We start from the raw sequence: 19,097 nt of genomic DNA on the forward strand, positions 1-19,097 counted from the left end.
AACATCCCACGGAGCACCATTAAATCCATTATAAATTTTTTTTAAGAATATGGCACCACAACAAACCTGCCAAGAGAGGGCCGCCCACCAAAACTCACGTACCAGGCAAGGAGGGCATTAATCAGAGAGTCAACAAAGAGACCAAAGATAACCCTGAAGGAGCTGCAACGCTCCACAGCGGAGATTGGAGTATCTCTCCATAGGACCACTTTAAGCCGTACACTCCACAGAGCTGGGCTTTATGGAAGAGTGGCCAGAAAAAAAAACATTGCTTAAAGAAAAAAATAAGCAAACACGTTTGGTGATTCCCCAAACATATGGAAGAAGGTACTCTGGTCAGATGATACTAAATTTGAGCTTTTTGGCCATCAAGGAAAACGCTATGTCTGGCGCAAACCCAACACCTCTCATCACCCCAAGAACACCATCCCCACAGTGAAGCATGGTGGTGTCAGCATCATGCTGTGGGGATGTTTTTCATCGGCAGGGACTGGGAAACTGGTCAGAATTGAAGGAATGATGGATGGCGCTAAATACAGGGAAATTCTTGAGGGAAACCTGTTTCAGTCTTCCAGAGATTTGAGACTGGGACGGAGGTTCACCTTCCAGCAGGACAATGACCCTAAGCATACTGCTAAAGCAACACTTGAGTCGTTTAAAGGGAAACATTTATATGTCTTGGAATGGCCTAGTCAAAGCCCAGACCTCAATCCAATTGAGAATCTGTGGTATGACTTAAAGATTGCTGTACACCAGCGGAACCCATCCAACTTGAAGGAGCTGGAGCAGTTTTGCCTTGAAGAATGGGCAAAAATCCCAGTGGCTAGATGTGCCAAGCTTATAGAGACATACCCCAAGAGACTTGCAGCTGTAATTGCTGCAAAAGGTGGCTCTACAAAGTATTGACTTTGGGGGGGTGAATAGTAATGCACGCTCAAGTTTTCAGTTTTTTTGTCTTATTTCTTGTTTATTTCACAAGAAAAAATATTTTGCATCTTCAAAGTGGTAGGCATGTTGTGTAAATCAAATGATACAAACCCCCAAAAAATCATTTTTATTTCCAGGTTGTAAGGCAACAAAATAGGAAAAATACCAAGGGGGGTGAATACTTTCGCAAGCCACTGTAATTTTCCAACTGAACATGTAAATGTACATTTGCATTCCAATAACCATTACATTGTGAACAATGCATTTTTGAATTGTGTAATATGAATATTATGCTTCTAACTTCCAGTGTATTTAATAATCATTCTCTGCTAAATCTCTTTAAAGTATTTAACTCTTTAAATGTTTTAAATGTGACCCATTCTCTAAAATACATACTGTGCTTCAAAACATTTAACATTTCCTGTCTTTTTTCCAGGCTCTGTTTTCGAACATGGCCAAGAACTCCATCCACTGGTTCCGGAAGGGACTGCGTCTCCATGACAACCTGGCCCTGCTGGAGGCCCTGCGTGATTCAGACACGGTGCACTGTGTCTACTTCCTGGACCCCTTGTTCGCTGGCTCCTCCAACCTGGGGGTCAACAAGGTGGAGGTGAGGAACAACCGTATCTATTCATCCATCAACCAACCAGTCAATACGATTCTATTGTCCCTGTAGATTGAAATGCATTGTGCATGCTCGGAATGCTGATGTGTTATTAACATACATACAATTCTATGGTTATTACAGTGTTGTTATAGTGTTATTACAGAGTGGGTGTTGTAGGCTGGGTTGGACTCTGGTCCATTGGAATTCAAGAAGTAAATTGAAAGTCTAATTCAAGATTTGTAAAAATCTTTATTGAAAATCAATGACACTGAATTGGCCCAGACCCAGGTGTTCTAGTGGTTATGGTTTTGTGGTGGTTCTCAGAACAGCTCCCATCACACAGTTGCCACTATCTGACCTTGCTAAAGAGGATGGTAGTATGGATTGACCAGATGTGCCAGTGGAAAGCCTGGATCTTGACATCACCAGGTAGTAGTTTGGACCAGCAGAGTAAGGATTGCAGCAGTAGGCCTATATTGTAATTATGTCTGCTTTCAAGATGAAATTAGTGACTTCTGTATGTAGCTAATGTATTATGGTAGGTTATGAAAGTTTGTGGATCCTATGTTTGAGTATTCTCTGGGTATCTACTAGGCTATTCTCTTTTAAACATCAGTTGTTGGCAAGCATGTGAAATAGTGTAGTGGTGCTTATTCCTTGGTCCTCTTAACTTAGAGGAGGAATACTAATGGGATGAATAGCAGGCAAAAGCAACAGCTTCTCTTTTCCAGTGACAGTTAAGAGAGCATTATTAGTGTAATAGACACAGAAAAGATTTCCCTCCCAAGTATTTACTATTGCCTCGGCCAGACAAATGTTATTTTCACTTTCTGTACAATTTAATTAATCCCCTCTGGGACATTTTGTCTGGCATCTTTCAAAAACCAAAGAGTGTAGAGCCAAGGCCTGTAAAATGGTGTCGTTCAGTCAGGGAGCCGGTTTAGTGTGCCGAAAGAGAGTTCCGTTTCCTGAGTCAGTGGTTGCTATTGGGATGACCTACATTACAGCAGGCTGTGCTGTGGCAGAGCGGCCTAGCTGGATCTCTAACTGCTCAAGCAGTAGGAGGCGGTAGTGGCCCTCAGATCTGCAACTGGATTAGCCATCTTTTCAACTGTAACACCTATGCTTTTTGCCCTTTTTTATTTGAATGTTATTTTTTAAGGAAAAGTGCTAGTGTGAAGCAACAGACGGATATAGCAGGCCTATCGGGTTATCTTGTCTCTCTCCACAGTGTATTTATCATTGTCTTCAAAGGTGTTCAGGTGTTTACTCAAAACACTAGACAAACACACCATGTACCCCCTGCTGCTCTCCTCTCAGGGGGCTGTTCTTAAGTTTAGAAGAAGGATCACAGCATTTTCTGATGACTACATTCAGTCAGTCAGTCAGTCAGTCACCTGGGATACTATGCTGTGATGCTGCTAACTCAACCATGTAACCATGGCACAGTTTCATCCCAAATATTACATCTGCAACAATGAGGACTGAATCTGTGCCTCAATGACATTTCTTACTGCATAAATGCTAGAAAGGGGATGTAAATGCGAAAAGGCAAATGTGAGCTTCAGACAGTTTGTGTGAAATAATAGTTGTTGAAACCTGCATTGTTATACATGCAGTGATGTAACAATTATAATATGATCATTACATCACCATCATAACATAACTTATGGACATATGATCAAAGGGCGTCGGTCTGCTTCTTGGAAAGTGATTCAGAGTTGATGTATTTATATCCTGATCCAACAAACATGTTCTTATTAATTTACTTATAATGTATTATTTAGTGGGACTTATTAGGGTTTTATCCAATCAAACATGGTGTCAGGTCTAAGTTGTAAACATGAGTCTCTTCACACTCTGAGAATGCCCATAAAGCAGTGTCCTCTCCAGCATGGCCATATAGTTATAGTCGTCGTCCCTCCTGTGTTTCAGGTTCCTACTGCAGTGTCTGGAAGATCTAGACGCAAGCCTTCGGAAGCTCAACTCCCGTCTGTTTGTGATCCAAGGCCAGCCAGCCAACATCTTCCCCTGACTCTTTAAGGTGAGACCCCATCACCCCTTTCCCCTCCACCTCACCCCTACCCTCTCCCCAGCCTCCCTCACCCCCTCACCCCCAGGGACAGCAAATATCCACCATACTAAATCAGTGTTTGCTGACCATTTTAAAGTCAATCAGTATATCTTGTATTAACCCCAGTGTGTGTCTGCTGTGTCCTGACCTGTCCTCTCAGGACTGGAACATCTCCCGGCTGACATTTGAGTGTGACTCTGAGCCGTTCAGTAAGGAGAGGGATGCAGCCATTAAGAAGCTGGCCACAGAGGCTGGAGTAGAGGTCGTCAGCAGGACCTCACACACTCTACGACCTGGACAAGTGAGTAGGACACCCGGATGACATCCTCCTCTTCTCTCTGTAGGATCATAGAGCTGAATGGGGGTCTTCCTCCTCTCACCTTCAAGCATTTCCAGACGTTGGTGGGCTCCATGCCGCCCCCCAATGCCCCAGTAGAGGCTCTGTCCCAGGCCAGCATGGGTCGATGTGTCACCCCCGTCTCAGACAACCACAGGGACAAGTACGGAGTACCCCTATTGGAGGAGCTGGGTAAGACACCAACTCTTACTTATTGCAGGGTACTATCACATAAGATTGCTCCTATTTTGCTCATGTTTACATTCTCCTCTCTCGTCTACCCTCAGGTGAAGACGAACGGCAGCCCCCCCATCTCTCTGCTGTGGCGTGAGTTCTTCTACACGGCCGCCACTAACAACCCCCTCTTCGACAAAATTGAGGGGAACCACATCTGTATCCGCATCCCCTGGGACCGTAACGCAGAGGCGCTGGCCAAATGGGCCGAAGCCAAGACGGGCTTCCCCTGGATCGACGCCATCATGACTCAGCTGAGGCAGGAAGGCTGGATCCACCACTTGGCCAGACACGCTGTGACCAGAGGAGACCTGTGGATCAGCTGGGAGGATGGCATGAAGGTAGAGAAAGATGGGAGGGAGGGAGGGAGGGGAAGAGGGCTGTGAAGAGGGCATGAAGGTAGAGAGAGGGGTGGGAAGAATCAGAAGAGATACATTGATAGATTAATTTGTATTTTAAAAATAATTACTAAAGGATTTCACCCCAAATACAGTATAAATGTGTGAACGGTGTTAGAGTTATAATGTAGTGTCAACCCACTAACAGAGGGGGTGAGTTAGAAACTGCTGAGACAAACATTCCAGGAGGAAGGAGACTTAGAAGTATTTAAACATTCTGTACTGTGGAAATATACAGACCGCCTAAAGGTGGGCGGAGCAAAGTGCCTTTGTGTGAAGTGGTATAAAAGCTGTATATGTGTTTGGGCGGCAGAGCTCTCCATGATTAAATAATACAGATCATTCTTGCTGGTTGTGGACCTTTGTTTAATTCATGATTAAAACCAGAGCCTTACACCCTCTGGGAATTATTCAGAGCATTAAGTTTAATTAGAGAGATAAATTCTCATGACATACATATTATGTGTGAATGACTGTTGTTGTTCTGTGTGTGTCTGTCAGGTGTTTGAGGAGCTGCTACTGGATGCAGACTGGAGTGTGAACGCAGGCAGCTGGTTGTGTCATTCCTGCAGTTCCTTCTTCCAGCAGTTCTTCCACTGCTACTGCCCTGTGGGCTTCGGACGAAAAATAGATCCCGAAGGAGACTTCATTACGTTGGTATATCTACACGCACGCACACACACCCACACACACAAGACGCACATACACACACACACACACAGTATCTTCTTTATCAAGTCATACATTAGCAATGCTGTTCTGTCTGACTACTGTCTGTATGTTGTGCTGAACCAACTCCTCTGGCAGTTGTGACGAGGCACTGAGTTTTAATTGCTCCCTCTGCTTGCAGACGCTACTTACCTGTCCTGAAAGACTTGCCAGACAAGTACATCTACGACCCTTGGAACGCCCCCATAGAGGTGCAGCGGGCGGCCAAGTGTGTGGTCGGGGTGGACTACCCCAAACCCATGGTGAACCATGCAGAGGCCAGCCGACTCAACATAGAGAGGCAAATCTACCAGCAGCTGTCCAGATACAGAGGACTCAGTAAGTATTTTTCTCCCTCCCTTGCTTTGTATTGAACTCTCTCTCACTCTCTCTCTCTCATTTCTTTTTCACTCTCTTCCTATCACCTGCCCACTCTCTCTCTTTCTCTCGCTCTCTTTCACTCTCTGAATCTCTCTTGCTTTCTGTCTGTCTCGCTATCGCTCTCTTTCTCACACCTGGTCATTCATTATAACTCGTGTCTCTCTCCTAATAGGCTTACTAGCAGCTGTGCCAACCAGTCCCATTGAGGATCTGAATGCGGTGGCATCGCCCTCTACTGGTAGAAAATACAGTGTGCTCAACGGCCATCATGGTGAGCAAGGCTCATAGCAAGGCTCATTTGCCTAAACCTCCTTAGATACTATTCATACATTATCCCAAATATTATCACACCACGACTGCAAAGTGAGCACACTCCTCTACCCTCCTCTGAACCTCCCCTCTCCCTCTCTTCTCCTCTATCCAGGCCGTAGTAGAGAAAACAGAAGTGTAATAGTGAACGGTGAGAAGCTGCCGGGACTCAGTGGAGTGAGACCACTACCTGGACCAACATACACTCACAGTAAGTCTAGATACAGTATATAATATCTGACTGGACACAGACTGGTCACTTACAGTGTTATGTAGAGGAGGAAATTCTTATGGGCCTATTTCAGTTTGCCTCTTGGTCACTGCAGGCTGTGGAATGGCGCACAGAGAGCAGGCACGATCGTCCAATCAGCAACTCTGTCGGACAGGATGTGCCCATGAGTTTGCTGTGCCTCAGTATCCAGGTCGTCTGGCCCGGGACGGGGCTGGGAAGAGGGGGCGGGAGTCGGAACAGGAAGTGGGTAACGACTTTCCGGCCCCCGCCTTCAAGGTGCAGCGACACCACAACCACGTAAGTCAGGGGTCAATGTGTGTGTTTACGTTCTGTTTTCTAAAGACTATGTTATGTACCTGGGGGGATGTCACAAAGCATGATCGATAAGTTACAAAATAGTCTGAAATATTCATATTTCTGAGTTCATAAAGATAGAACTTTAGGAGCATAGTAAAACAGACTCAATATTATCAGTTTATCAGTGATCCACCTTTGTGATACTATAAACCCCTCTGGGATTTACAGTTGAAGTCGGAAGTTTACATACACTTAGGTTGGAGTCATTAAAACTTGTTTTTCAACCACTCCACAAATTTCTTGTTAACAAACTATAGTTTTGGCAAGTCGGTTAGGACATCTACTTTGTGCATGACATAAGTAATTTTTCCAACAATTGTTTACAGACAGATTATTTCACTTATAATTCACTGTATCACAATTCCAGTGGGTCAGAAGTTTACATACACTAAGTTGACTGTGCCTTTAAACAGCTTTGAAAATTCCAGAAAATGATGTCATGGCTTTAGAAGCTTCTGATAGGCTAATTGACATAATTTGAGTCAATTGGAGGTGTACCTGTGGATGTATTTCAAGGCCTACCTTCAAACTCAGTGCCTCTTTGCTTGACATCATGGGAAAATCAAAAGAAATCAGCCAAGTCCTCAGAAAAAAGTCTGGTTCATCCTTGGGAGAAATGTCCAAATGCCTGAAGGTACCACGTTCATCTGTACAAACAATAGTATGCAAGTATAAACACCATGGGACCATGCAGCCGTCATACCGCTCAGGAAGTAGACGCGTTCTGTCTCCTAGAGATGAACTTACTTTGGTGCAAAAAGTGCAAATCAATCCCAGAACAACAGCAAAGGACCTTGTGAAGATGCTGGAGGAAACAGGTACAAAAGTATCTATACAGTGAGGGAAAAAAGTATTTGATCCCCTGCTGATTTTGTACGTTTGCCCACTGACAAAGAAATGATCAGTCTATAATTTTAATGGTAGGTTTATTTGAACAGTGAGAGACAGAATAACAACAAAAAAATCCAGAAAAACGCATGTCAAAAATGTTATTAATAGATTTACATTTTAATGAGGGAAATAAGTATTTGACCCCTCTGCAAAACATTACTTAGTACTTGGTGGCAAAACCCTTGTTGGTAATCACAGAGGTCAGACGTTTCTTGTAGTTGGCCACCTGGTTTGCACACATCTCAGGAGGGATTTTGTCCCACTCCTCTTTGCAGATCTTCTCCAAGTCATTAAGGTTTTGAGGCTGACGTTTGGCAACTCGAACCTTCAGCTCCCTCCACAGATTTTCTATGAGATTAAGGTCTGGAGACTGGCTAGGCCACTCCAGGACGTTAATGTGCTTCTTCTTGAGCCACTCCTTTGTTGCCTTGGCCGTGTGTTTTGGGTCATTGTCATGCTGGAATACCCATCCACGACCCATTTTCAATGCCCTGGCTGAGGGAAGGAGGTTCTCACCCAAGATTTGACGGTACATGGCCCCGTCCATTGTCCCTTTGATGCGGTGAAGTTGTCCTGTCCCCTTAGCAGAAAAACACCCCCAAAGCATAATGTTTCCACCTCCATGTTTGATGGTGGGGATGGTGTTCTTGGGGTCATAGGCAGCATTCCTCCTCCTCTAAACACGGCGAGTTGAGTTGATGCCAAATAGCTCCAATTTGGTCTCATCTGACCGTAATATTTTCACCCAGTTCTCCTCTGAATCATTCAGATGTTCATTGGCAAACTTCAGACGGGCATGTATATGTGCTTTCTTGAGCAGGGGGACCTTGCGGGCGCTGCGGGATTTCAGTCTTTCACGGCGTAGTGTGTTACCAATTGTTTTCTTGGTGACTATGGTCCCAGCTGCCTTGAGATCATTGACAAGATCCTCCCGTGTAGTTCTCCGGCTGATTCCTCACCGTTCTCATGATCATTGCAACTCCACGAGGTGAGGTCTTGCATGGAGCCCCAGGCCGAGGGAGATTGACAGTTATTTTGTGTTTCTTCCATTTGCGAATAATCGCACCAACTGTTGTCACCTTCTCACTAAGTTGCTTGGCGATGGTCTTGTAGCCCATTCCAGCCTTGTGTAGGTCTACAATCTTGTCCCTGACATCCTTGGAGAGCTCTTTGGTCTTGGCCATGGTGGAGAGTTTGGAATCTGATTGATTGATTGCTTCTGTGGACAGTTGTCTTTTATACAGGTAACAAGCTGGGATTAGGAGCACTCCCTTTAAGAGTGTGCTCCTAATCTCAGCTCATTACCTGTATAAAAGACACCTGGGAGCCAGAAATCTTTCTGATTGAGAGGGGGTCTCTCACTGTTCAAATAAACCTACCATTAAAATTATAGACTGATCATTTCTTTGTCAGTGGGCAAACGTACAAAATCAGCAGGGGATCAAATACTTTTTTCCATCACTGTATCCACAGTAAAACGAGTCCTATATCGACATAACCTGAAAGGCCGCTCAGCAAGGAAGAAGCCACTGCTCCAAAACCGCCATAAAAAAGCCAGCCTACGGTTTGCAACTGCACATGGGGACAAAGATCGTACTTTTTAGAGAAATGTCCTCTGGTCTGATGAAACAAAAATAGAACTGTTTGGCCGTAATGACCATCATTATGTTTGGAGGGAAAAGGGGGCGCTTGCAAGCCGAAGAACACCATCCCAATCGTGAAGCACGGGGGTGGCAGCATCATGCTGTGGGGGTGCTTTGACTGGTGCACTTCACAAAATAGATGGCATCATGAGGAAGGAAAATTATGTGGATATATTGAAGCAACAAATCTCAAGACATCAGTCAGGAAGTTAAAGCTTGGTCACAAATGGGTCTTCCAAATGGACAATGACCCCAAGCATACTTCCAAAGTTGTGGCAAAATGGCTTAAGGACAACAAAGTCAAGGTATTGGAGTGGCCATCACAAAGCCCTAACCTCAATCCTATAGAAATGTGTGGGCAGAACTGAAAAAGCGTGTGCGAGCAAGGAGGCCTACAAACCTGACTCAGGTACACCAGCTCTGTCAGGAGGAATGGGCCAAAATTCACCCAACTTATTGTGGGAAGCTTGTGGAAGGCTACCCGAAACGTTTGACCCAAGTTAAACAATTTAAAGGCAATGCTACCAAATACTAATTGAGTGTATGTAAACTTCTGACCCACTGGGAATGTGATGAAAGAAATAAAAGCTGAAATAAATCATTCTCTCTACTATTATTCTGACATTTCACATTTTTAAAATAAAGTGGTGATCCTAACTGACCTAAGACAGGGAATTGTTACTAGGATTAAATGTCAGGAATTGTGAAAGACTGAGTTTAAATGTATTTGGCTAAAGTCCCTGAGACGTCTTAGTTTTGAGATTTGCGATCTCAAAGATTTACTATTTCAATTAGACAAAATGGTCAAATCAGTTTGGGTTTATCGTAATATAATCTTGGGAGCATATTATGACCCTAAATTCCCCACCTGGGTTGAACATGAGATACAGTCTATAATATGTTATGATGTAAATTATGTACAGTGGGGAAAAAAAAGTATTTAGTCAGCCACCAATTGTGCAAGTTCTCCCACTTAAAAAGATGAGAGAGGCCTGTAATTTTCATCATAGGTACACGTCAACTATGACAGACAAAATGAGATTTTTTTTCTCCAGAAAATCGCATTGTAGGATTTTTTATGAAGCTATTTGCAAATTATGGTGGAAAATAAGTATTTGGTCAATAACAAAAGTTTCTCAATACTTTTATATACCCTTTGTTGGCAATGACACAGGTCAAACATTTTCTGTAAGTCTTCACAAGGTTTTCACACACTGTTGCTGGTATTTTGGCCCATTCCTCCATGCAGATCTCCTCTAGAGCAGTGATGTTTTGGGGCTGTCGCTGGGCAACACAGACTTTCAACTCCCTCCAAAGATTTTCTATGGGGTTGAGATCTGGAGACTGGCTAGGCCACTCCAGGACCTTGAAATGCTTCTTACGAAGCCACTCCTTCGTTGCCCGGGCGGTGTGTTTGGGATCATTGTCATGCTGAAAGACCCAGCCACGTTTCATCTTCAATGCCCTTGCTGATGGAAGGAGGTTTTCACTCAAAATCTCATGATACATGGCCCCATTCATTCTTTCCTTTACACGGATCAGTCGTCCTGGCCCCTTTGCAGAAAAACAGCCCCAAAGCATGATGTTTCCACCCCCATGCTTCACAGTAGGTATGGTGTTCTTTGGATGCAACTCAGCATTCTTTGTCCTCCAAACACGACGAGTTGAGTTTTTACCAAAAAGTTATATTTTGGTTTCATCTGACCATATGACATTCTCCCAATCCTTTTCTGGATCATCCAAATGCACTTGGGCAAACTTCTTTTTTTTGTTGTTTCTGGTGTCCTTTGACAACTCTTTGGTCTTGGCCATAGTGGAGTTTGGAGTGTGACTGTTTGAGGTTGTGGACAGGTGTCTTTTATACTGATAACAAGTTCAAACAGGTGCCATTAATACAGGTAACGAGTGGAGGACAGAGGAGCCTCTTAAAGAAGAAGTTACAGGTCTGTGAGAGCCAGAAATCTTGCTTGTTTGTAGGTGACCAAATACTTATTTTCCACCATAATTTGCAAATAAATTCATTAAAAATCCTACAATGTGATTTTCTGGAGAAAAAAAATATCAATTTGTCTGTCATAGTTGACGTGTACCTATGATGAAAATTACAGGCCTCTCTCATCTTTTTAAGTGGGAGAACTTGCACAATTGGTGGCTGACTAAATACTTTTTTCCCCCACTGTAAATATGTCAGTTAGACTGTGGACTGTACATATTATTTACTGTGCTGTACTGTATGTGTGTGACACATAGCCAGATAGCCTGAAGACAAACTCCATAAAACCATTTCACAGGAGACCTGATATTTAGGTCTGGACTACTCATGACCTTTAGGGTTTACCTTTGACCTCTAACCCTGAGGATCACATCAAGCTGATTGGTCAAATCAAGTCAGCTGCTCTCTGTAGAGAAAGTGTGTGTAATGGCCTCAGCAGTTCATCATGTGGTTTTTCCATCATGTTTCTAAAATAGAGGGTGAAGAATGATATTCTGGGTGGAGGATGTGTACTGCCTGGACAAGAAATCAGTGTTACTGCTGGTGGTAAACAAGTGGCCTACTGTATTAGACATACAGTAGTAATGTTCCATCTATCATGGCCTCTGCTGGGGACACTGCCATTGGGAGTTCTTCCCAGATTCACTAGCTTCTGAAAGATGTAGTACCATTACATTGCTTTATACTGTCTTCCATGTTGTAATGAACCAACTGTAAGTCACTCTGGAGAAGAGCGTCTGCTAAATGACTAAAATGTCAAATGTAAATGTAATGTCAACTTTCTCAAATGTAATATCATCAGTGACCGGCAAGCAGAAAGTCAATCTTCAGTTTCAAAAAGCTAGCAGGAAGTCAATTTTCGGTTTCAAAACGCTAGTGTGTTTCATGTTGACTGGTATCATGTAGGTTATATGTTTTCATAAATCTGCTGCTTTTTATACAGATTGTTTTTTGTTTCCCTCTGTGGCTGTACATTACTGCTTTTGTAATAATTTTTTTAAAGAATTGCTAAAAAATTGCCTTCGCTTTAAATTTCATATAGATATACATAGATTTTTAAATAACTTAATAATTGATATACAGTGCCTTGCAAAAGTACATTTTACATTTTAGTCATTTAGCAGACGCTCTTATCCAGAGCGACTTACAGTTAGTGAGTGCATACATTATTTTTTTCATACTGGCCCCCCGTGGGAAACGAACCCACAAACCCTGCTCTACCAACATCCCTGCCGGCCATTCCCTCCCCTACCCTGGACGACGCTGGGCCAATTGTGCGCCGCCCCATGGGTCTCCCGGTCACGGCCGGCTACGACAGAGCCTGGATACAAACCAGGATCTCTTGTGGCACAGCTAGCACTGCGATGCAGTGCCTTAGACCACTACGCCACTCGGGAGTACAAAGTATTCATCCCCCTTGGCGTCTTTCCTATTTTGTTGCATTACAACCTGTAATTTAAATTGATTTTTATTTGCATTTCATGTAATGGACACACACAAAATAGTCCAAATTGGTGAAGTGGAATGAAGAAAATTACTTGTTTCAAAAGATTCTAAATAATAAATAACGGAAAGGTGGTGCGTGCATATGTATTCACCCCCTTTGCTATGAAGCCCCTAAATAAGATCTGGTGCAAACAATTACCTTCAGAAGTCACATAATTAGTTAAATAAAGTCCACCTGTGTGCAATCTGTCACATGATCTCAGTATATATACACCTGTCCTGTAAGGCCCCAGAGTCTGCAACACTACTAAGCAAGGGGCACCACCAAGCAAGCAGCACCATGAAGACCAAGGAGCTCTCCAAACAGGTCAGGGACAAAGTTGTGGAGAAGTACAGATCAGGGTTTGGTTATAAAAAAATATCCAAAACTTTGAACATCCCACAGATACCATTAAATCCATTTTTAAAAAATGGAAAGAATATGGCACCACAACAAACCTGACAAGAGAGGGCCCCCCACCAAAACTCACGTACCAGGCAAGGAGGGCATTAATCAGAGAGTCAACAAAGAGACCAAAGATAACCCTGAAGGAGTTGCAAAGCTCCACAGTGGAGATTGGAGTATCTGTCCATAGGACCACTTTAAGCCGTACACTCCACAGAGCTAGGCTTTACGGAAGAGTGGCCAGAAAAAAAGCCATTGCTTAAAGAAGAAAATAAGCAAACACATTTGGTGTTCGCCAAAATGCATGTGGGAGACTCCCCAAACATATGGAAGAAGGTACGCTGGTCAGATGAGACTAAAATTGAGCTTTTTGGCCATAAAGGAAAATGCTATGTCTGGCGCAAACCCAACACGTCTCATCACCCCAAGAACACCATCCCCACAGTGAAGCATGGTGGTGGCAGCATCATGCTGTGGGGATGTTTTTCATCGGCAGGGACTGGGAAACTGGTCAGAATTGAAGGAATGATGGATGGCGCTAAATACAGGGAAATTCTTGAGAGAAACCTGTTTTTCTTCCAGAGATTTGAGACTGGGACGGAGGTTCACCTTCCAGCAGGACAAAGACCCTAAGCATACTGCTTAAGCGACACTCAAGTGGTTTAAGGGGAAACATTTAAATGTCTTGGAATGGCCTAGTCAAAGCCCAGACCTCAATCCAATTGAGAATCTGTGGTATGACTTAAAGATTGCTGTACACCAGTGGAACCCATCCAACTTGAAGGAGCTGGAGCAGTTTTGCCTTGAAAGATGCCAGTGGCTAGATGTGCCAAGCTTATAGAGACATACCCTAAGAGACTTGCAGCTGTAATTGCTGCAAAAGGTGGCGCTACAAAGTATTGACTTTGGGGGGGTGAATAGTTATGCACACTCAAGTTCTGTTTTTTTGTCTTATTTGTTTCACAATAAAAAATATTTTGCATCTCGGCTATGTAAACTATTCTATTTCAACTGAAATTAAATAGTTGAAACACACTGACATTTTAATGTGAGCGGGCAAGTGTCTATAAACATCCCTCCCTGAGACAGATAAGCTACAACATTTGACTTGTTTAAATACACTTAACACAAGTACTGTATTTCTCCTTTTGGTACATGGAGTGTTTCAAAGTAGGTCATTGGAGAGCAGAAAAAATAACAATGTCAAGAGAGAGGATTCAATAGCTTGTCTGGCTGGTTGCCAGTAAGGCCTAGATTCAATACGGATTGCAGAAGATCTGCGTTTTAGCACGATTGACATTCAAAAGGTAATTTCCGATTGATACGACATGCAGCGTTTAACGCGGAACCATTGCCTTTAAAAAGGTGCATAGCAGAAAACAGGTGATCGGATTGAATGTAGCCCTTAGTTTCAGCAGTAGACTAGTCAACCTGTTGTGTTGTCCATAGTGATATAGTGCTGTGTAATGCAGTAACAGTTTGGCACGAAGGCTAATAATAGGACTCCATATTGATCCAAACACTCAGACCCTTGAGGATCAGCAACACTCAAGAGCCCTTCAACATGGTAAGAGACATAACAAACACAGAAACAGAGTATGCTGCCATTGGAGAAATGCAGTCCCAATGGACTTCGAGTCTAGTAATGTGGTACTTTCTCCAACTATCCATTTGGCTTCACCACTTAATGCCTGGGTACACCCCAGGCCTGATTTAGACATAAGCAAACAGTTGCATAACGTTTAGCAATGGAAAACAAGTTTCTATTGGACAAATTCAGGTAGGTCCCTCCCCATTTCATTGCGTTTTCTTCCTAGTGAATACACCCCTGGTAGCACTGACTTGAGACTACAAGGTACATCCCAAATTGTGAACGAGACAGAGGCACAATAAAGTCAAACTTCCCACAATACTTTATTATGTTGGAAAGTACAAGCATACGAGACATTCATATCAGCATTCTCTACCAACAACAGCAAAGTCATGGCAGAATACAGACAAACCCAAACTGTTGCATTGAAATGCTGAGTTTCCATAGAAATGTTATTAAACGGCCAAAACAGACAGAAACTAGCCCTTCATCAATAAATATATATTTTATGTCAAATTTATGACGTCTCCATTTCATATGCATCTATTGAATTACCATGATTAAAGTGATCATATCGTTTTGTCACCACATCAACCTAACAAGGCTATTGTCTCTCAGAATCACACCACCTCCAACTCTTATTTAGTAAAATGCTATCAAACTTTTCAGAAGTCCCAAAAAGTTATATCTTCAACACATGTTCATACGGTTCATTGTCGCATTTTGAAACAAGCTATGTTCTGTGTTAGGAGAGCAGTCACAAAAGAAGCTCATACTAAAATTCCAGCACATCATTATAAACCACAAACCAGGCTTTAAATGGTGGAAGAGAAGAACCCAACCTAGCATGTCTGTCTCCCTCTCTATACAACTACTTTATGTTGTCTTAAGGCTTCAGGGGCCCATGTAGGTTTGGATGAAGACCCCCTGTACACACTGCACAGTGAAATTGTGTTTTGAGGGGGAATGGAGGACGGTAAGGGGGAGCAGAGAGCGGGACGTATGTGACCACTGGCCTGAATAAACAGTAATCTCCCTCCTCAACACTAACAAAAACATAGAAAAGAAACGGACCAAAAACAAAACCGGGAAAGAAGGGGGAGGCTACTGAAGGCACTACTGAACAAGTTTCCCAGGTACAACTTAGTGAATGTGATGTACAAACAAACAAATAAAAAACGAACGAAAAATATCCACTTTGAACTTTGAAGACATGGCGACTAGCTTAGTCTCAACTCTCATCACTTCCTCTTCTGGCTCAGTCAGGGGGGGAGGGGCGATACATCATGTTGTGTGTCCATCATCATCTCCTCCTCACTCTGCCTTGTCCTTTGTCTTGGATTTGAACGGAACTTTGCCGGCTACCGTGGAACCCACTGATGACACGCCCCCGGCGACCCCTTTCACCAGGCTGACGCTCATTGAGGGGACGGAGGTAACTGCTGATTTTGTGTACTCCAGACTCTTCCCGCCGAGCCAGGCGACTCCTCCTACTGTGGCTCCCACCAAAGTTTTACTGGCGCTGAACAGGCCACCCCCGACCCGCCAGATCATGCCCGGCTGGGTCACAGGGTGCTCCTTCCCTTCACCTTTAGAAAGAACACATGCAAAACACCTCAGTACAGAAAGATACATACATACCAGATAGAGACATAGCAGAAAGCAAAAGACTAGATAGCGAAAGACCAGAGAGTGAGGAACACGCGTCATGTTTGTGTGACAGACCACCAGCAGTGTGAGAGAGACCAGCTTGGATATAGACCTACACCTACACACAATGAATCATATGATTAAACAATAGTAATGCATGTCAATACCTTGAGGTATTCTACTTAGTAACCACATTTCCATCCACAGTTTTTATCTGCAATAAGTCAGTTTGGTGGAAACACCACTGGTGAGAAAATGCAAATATTGTAAAATATGCATAATGAAAATATGCACATTATGCATATTTTAGAATATTCGCATGAAAATCTGTGGCCAATTGGACTGAAACCAAGCGACTGAGAAACTCTCTCCACAAGACTGACAAAGTACAACCCTAGCCCTTGATCATGACTCGCAGTTCCATTACACATAAGAGTCATTGGACGAAGGAGTCTTCTGTACGAATAAGTTTTGTTAAGAGCCCCGACGCTCAGTCTGAACATTAATACGCTTTGCTTGCGGTACGGTTTCAAAAGCACAAGGACCTTATCTTTCATATCAGCAAGAAATACTTTTCTAAAAGCTAAAAGGTTAAATTGATACACACCCTGATAGGGTTAGTGTTCCCCACATGGTCATATCTTGTTTACGGAAGACAAGAGGCGACCACCTGAGCTATCTAGCATGCTCCGAACATCTGTGTGTACGTGTAACTCCGGAAGTGTAGTTTTGTCAGATTAATGTGAAAAACTGCTACAGTACATTTACATTTAAGTAATTTAGCAGACGCGCTTATCCAGAGCGACTTACAAATTGGTGTATATTTTTTATTTGAAGGATTCTCTCTCGCTGATGAAAGATAAGGGCCATATGGTTTCGAAAACCGTATTGCAAGCGATGATTGACGTTTCTAAAATGTTAAAAAACAGCTTCGGAATTGTAGTACACAGGAGGTCTTCGTGGGCGAAGCTAATGACTGAAAACTGTAGGGAGAAGGCAGAATGCCGCCTTGAGAGCTAAGTACAACCCTTACCCTATCACAAACAAACATCTTCCCTTAATACATCTCTACAGTTTCTTAAAATAGCAACACAACCCTTTACCCTGAATTGCACCTTATCCCAGATGGTTCAAGAGTACCTTGACAAACTGGCGCTTTAAATATGCCCACCAAGAGAGATGGCTACAGCGCAGAGAGATATTGAGCAATGCAGTGGGCACTGTTGATGATGCGTTATTTACCTGCTGTGGGCTCGCTTTCAGTAGACTCAGGTTCTTCTCCCACGAGACAACCTTCAGGCTGGGGCTCTGGGGTGGCGTTCACGTTCTAACAGAACAAAAACAATATAGATTAGGCTAGAATGCATATGATTTAATAAGCAAGTTCATTCAAGTAGCATATCTTACAAGCTGTTAAACTACCACTAACACTATAAGCCTGTTGGCAAAGTCAAAACAGTATAATCAAACTAATTTAGAAATGTATTTCTGAATAGAACGACCGGTGCAAATTCTGAGCAGCCATGAAAAAAGTGTTCCAGGCATAAGTAGGTTAAATAACAGCATATTATTAGTAAGGCTATGATTTGGGATTTCTTGCACAACACGTTCAATTTGACAGGCCCGTCAAGCACAACCAACGTTCAAAACCAGTTCTTGTTGATGTTCAAAGTTCTTGCTCGTTGTAAAACCATACGACAATCATTGTTTGCTTCGTGTTTACTTAAATTCCCTTTTGTTAATCAACGAAAAATTTCAAAAAGATGACAAAGCTAAGGCTACAGGCTTTTAAATGGGTCTTAGAAAGTCATCCCGTTGTGAAAGCTCTAATTATCTGGTTACGTAGGCTGCGCAGGGAGAATAACACTTACGAAATGAGAACGAAAGCGAAATGTAATACATCGTCAATAATTTGGGCTATAGATTTAGTTTAATATTTTTTCATTAACCTACTGTTTGCTTGAAAGGACGCACTGTGCATCACTCAGTCTGGATCTAATCAATTCCATGCGTTATTTCGTTCGTGCGCAATTGTTTTATCATACACCAATTGATATGCAGTAGCCTATCACTTTACTTATCGTAAGCACATAAATGCATTGTGAAAATTAAATCGATACAAAAGGCCAGACAAATCCTTACCTTCACCATGTTTCCAATATTTTCTGATGGCCGCTTGTAGAAGAGAATGCTACGTCTTTTTAAAAAACGCACCTGAGACGAATAATTGGTGCGCTCGTTTGTTTTCCTGAAAATCTTATCGCAATTTCCAGGCTGTGCCTTTTTACTTTTGTCCAAACTCCTCTATTCAAAGCTATACTTTAATAGCGTGCTGCCCTGTATTTCAACGCACGTAAAATCGTACTTTCGCAGTTTCAAAACTTTTCCTTAAGAAAGTATAGGATGTATCTTGTTGGTTCTGCCGACGTGGCGCCTCAACTACTGCACTCGTTTTCTCCGGATCTTGCGTCACCTCAAACAGACTGCCGCTCTCTTTATTTTATTCATGAGTACTACAGGGCAGACGGAATACATATTTTTCAGGCTTCACTTAAAGACAACATGTTATGTAATGCGGCCAACTTTTGAGTGGCCTTTCGGACTATAGCGGTCAAAAAGATCATGACATATGATTAATTCACAAGGATCAGTACATATTTTATCTTTTGGTAATACATTAATTCACCCAAATAACACAAAAGATGAGTCATTTATTAGGTTTATTTATTCAGTATTTGTCCATGTTAAAGATGTACAAAAAACATGTTACACCATACCAACGTTATAATAGTGAGTGTTGGTTGCCATGCCAACGGCGATAAGGTTGTTCTGAATAGACAGGCAGCTGCACCACTGCCAGCCCAGAGAAAAACA

The 19,097-nt window shown here is 42.8% G+C and overlaps 1 protein-coding gene and 1 pseudogene across 2 annotated transcripts; one reads left to right on the plus strand and one right to left on the minus strand.

Annotated features, from left to right (window-relative positions):
* Positions 1 to 1,378: 1,378 nt before the first annotated feature.
* On the plus strand, positions 1,379 to 15,533 carry LOC311138843 (cryptochrome-1-like; annotated as a pseudogene). The gene is made up of 11 exons: positions 1,379 to 1,537; positions 3,470 to 3,578; positions 3,769 to 3,909; positions 3,953 to 4,166; positions 4,233 to 4,520; positions 5,079 to 5,230; positions 5,428 to 5,624; positions 5,839 to 5,937; positions 6,091 to 6,186; positions 6,302 to 6,504; positions 15,465 to 15,533. The product of its transcript is annotated as a cryptochrome-1-like (transcript).
* Positions 14,874 to 18,694, minus strand: LOC311138175 (transmembrane protein 263-like). Its single transcript, XM_084172845.1, has 3 exons — positions 18,366 to 18,694; positions 17,466 to 17,550; positions 14,874 to 16,162 (listed from the first exon to the last, which is right to left on the minus strand). The coding sequence occupies exons 1-3, from the start codon at positions 18,372 to 18,374 to the stop codon at positions 15,888 to 15,890; spliced, it is 369 nt and encodes a 122-aa protein (XP_084028971.1). The 5' UTR covers positions 18,375 to 18,694; the 3' UTR covers positions 14,874 to 15,887.
* Positions 18,695 to 19,097: the final 403 nt, after the last annotated feature.

Source organism: Coregonus lavaretus, assembly GCF_964263955.1.
Source record: "Coregonus lavaretus genome assembly, chromosome: 12".
NCBI classification, from domain to species: Eukaryota; Metazoa; Chordata; class Actinopteri; order Salmoniformes; family Salmonidae; genus Coregonus; species Coregonus lavaretus.